The 2,546-nt window shown below is 26.0% G+C and overlaps 1 protein-coding gene across 1 annotated transcript; it reads right to left on the bottom strand.

Annotated features, from left to right (window-relative positions):
• Positions 1 to 494: 494 nt before the first annotated feature.
• Positions 495 to 2,038, bottom strand: LOC147075533 (farnesyl pyrophosphate synthase-like). The gene is made up of 3 exons (XM_085942394.1): positions 1,894 to 2,038; positions 1,462 to 1,704; positions 495 to 502 (listed from the first exon to the last, which is right to left on the bottom strand). The coding sequence occupies exons 1-3, from the start codon at positions 2,036 to 2,038 to the stop codon at positions 495 to 497; spliced, it is 396 nt and encodes a 131-aa protein (XP_085798520.1).
• Between the last annotated feature and the right edge of the window lie 508 nt (positions 2,039 to 2,546).

The raw sequence follows: 2,546 nt of genomic DNA, 5'->3' as shown, positions 1-2,546 counted from the left end.
AAGATGAACAAAAAAATTAAAATTAAATTAATGATATCTTATATAGTATAGCCTAGAATAAATATGCATTAAATCAAAATAATAGAAAAAAATAAACATTCTATGTGTAAAATAGATTACAAAAACCTTCTGAATACAGATAAAAGCACCTAAATTTTTTTATCAGGGTTCTCAAGATGTTAAAAAAGATAAATAAAATCAAAAGAAGAAGCAAACTCCGTTTCACGACGAATAAAAAAAAATCATGTAAATGTCGACATAACAACACACTAAAGAGTTCTATATCATAGAGTCTCATAATTACGCTTAGGAAAATTATTATGGAAAGACTACACGCAGAAACATAAGAAAATTAAAGAGTTATAAACATTAAAATAATCAAATAAAATCTGAAGTCACACAGTAAAAAAATATGAAAACGAACTAGCGGTGATCAGAATGAATTATAGATATAACAAGTATATATTTTGAGCATGGTAAAAAGATAAACCCAATCATATTACTGAAACAGAATAAAAAGTAAGGAAAGTTTGGTTAATTTTAAAAATAAGAAGTCGATTAAATGTGCTTTACTGCCCATTAAATCTATTTGATTTTAAAAATGCTGAGCACAAATAGTAACTTAAGTCATAAAATGTCAATAGAAGCATTTGTACAAACAATATGGTCGAATAAAGGTGTTGATATGAAAATTTTATGAGTAAAAAGGTCGATGGATAAGATTACAAATATATGAAGGTGAAAAGGGGAAAGTGTCTGGTGTTTTAAAGTGTATTTATAAATTTTTAGGAATAGATTAAATATAATCAGTAACAAATTAACCATAAATAAATTTTTAATAACAAAATTCAATAAGGCGTATATTAAGGAGTTTGAAATACAAACTATAGCGGGAGCACACGGACAAACAAAAAGATTGTGGAAGAATCTTGAATTAATAAGTCTTGAGAGAAGAAGATGCATCGAGTAAGATTAATAATATGATGAAGTGGAAAGAAGTATCAGCGATATATGCTCTATGAGCAATCTAAATTTTGCTTGAACAACTTTTAAAAGCCGAAATCAAATACTATCAGAATAAAAATCAATATCATAATGTGTGTTTCAGTATTACATCCCCTAGTCTAAATCGAACATCAATATCAAATTATTATATTTATATAATACAAAAAAATCAAACAGAATCCTATATTTATTTATGCAATGTATTCAGGCATTTTTCAATTAAATCTTGTGTATGCTCTTCTTTTAGGGACTTAATTTTTTGAATAACTTCATTTTTATCTTCATTAAATTTCTTAATAAATATATCGATTTTTTGCCTTATTACCTTCAAAATATTTTCATCATTATTTTCTGAATCCTTTAAATATTTTAAAACGATCGAATCCTCTCCATTTTGTACAACCTTACACATAAAATATGTCAACTTTCGTTCTTTTATATCTGATTCGGTCTTACCGCTTATTTCCGGGAAGAAGTTCAGAAAGTCGTCAATCATCTGATGTAGAAGCCCCATTAGACACAATGCATTATGCAATTTCTCAGAATACAAATTTTCTTTTCCATTCAGAATATATCCCACTTTTAATGGCAAAATAAAGGTGTAAAAGCTATTTTTCCCAATACATATTGATTTATAGTCATCATAGGTATATTTCATTTCGATATCAGCCCAGTTTTGTATCCTAGGCTTATGAGAATCTTGAGTTTGTCCAATACATGTTATTAATATAACCCGATTAAAAAACTTCAAAACATTGTATCGGATATGCTTCGCCATTATTTTTGAACTGACATTGGCACCATTATATATAACTTCCTGACCAGAATTTTCAATTTTCTTGGTATAAGCACAAATAGAATAAAATATAAATGAAATAAGCCAAATACTATCTTTCAAGGCATCTTTTCCCTTAACAAGATGCCAACAAGGTTTTGAGCGTCTTACAGTTGAATTATCCATTACATCATCCACAATTAAAAATGAAGCTTGCAAAATTTCAATACATTCAGCAACTATGTAAGCTAATTCCATAAGGTTATGGTTTGGATTAAGATTTAAAAAGTTATATAGGAATAGTGATGATCTTGTTCTTTTACCTCCACTAGTATTGTAATCAATCATGTATCTTATATCATCTGTAATAAATTTAAATTGGTTTAATAGAGTTTTTCGTGCCGTTTCAATCGTTATTTTTTCCATCTTTTAAGATTTCATGGGGTAAAATTTCAATCAAAAATGATTCTAATAAAATATATTATTATGATTTTACATTTTGAGATATAACTTTTGACAGCAAATACCTTAAAAAAACATAAATTTATTCTTTCTATTAAAAATATCAAATAAGCAAGAATAAAAAGCTTATATACCTTTACAGAAAAAATAAATAATCTTTCTATTCGTAAAAATTATTAAACTTAAGAATTTCTATTTATATAGCATTAAGAATTTCTTTAAATATGATATTAAAAATTTTACATTATATTATATGAGTCATTAAAATTTACAATTGGAAAATACAATACAGTTTTTATCAAAT

The sequence above is a fragment of the Rhyacophila brunnea genome, unplaced genomic scaffold, assembly GCF_057557595.1.
Source record: "Rhyacophila brunnea isolate RB1 unplaced genomic scaffold, BYU_Rbru_1.0 scaffold_141, whole genome shotgun sequence".
Lineage (NCBI taxonomy): Eukaryota > Metazoa > Arthropoda > Insecta > Trichoptera > Rhyacophilidae > Rhyacophila > Rhyacophila brunnea.
This window is presented reverse-complemented; position numbering and strand designations above follow the sequence as displayed.

Coding starts and splice junctions, on each gene's coding strand:
- LOC147075533 (XM_085942394.1), bottom strand. CDS start 2,038: ATGGAATTAGCTTACATAGTTGCTGAATGTATTGAAATTTTGCAAGCT. Junction 1,705..1,893: donor AAAAGATGCCTTGAAAGATA/GTATTTGGCTTA, acceptor GACAAACTCAAG/ATTCTCATAAGCCTAGGATA.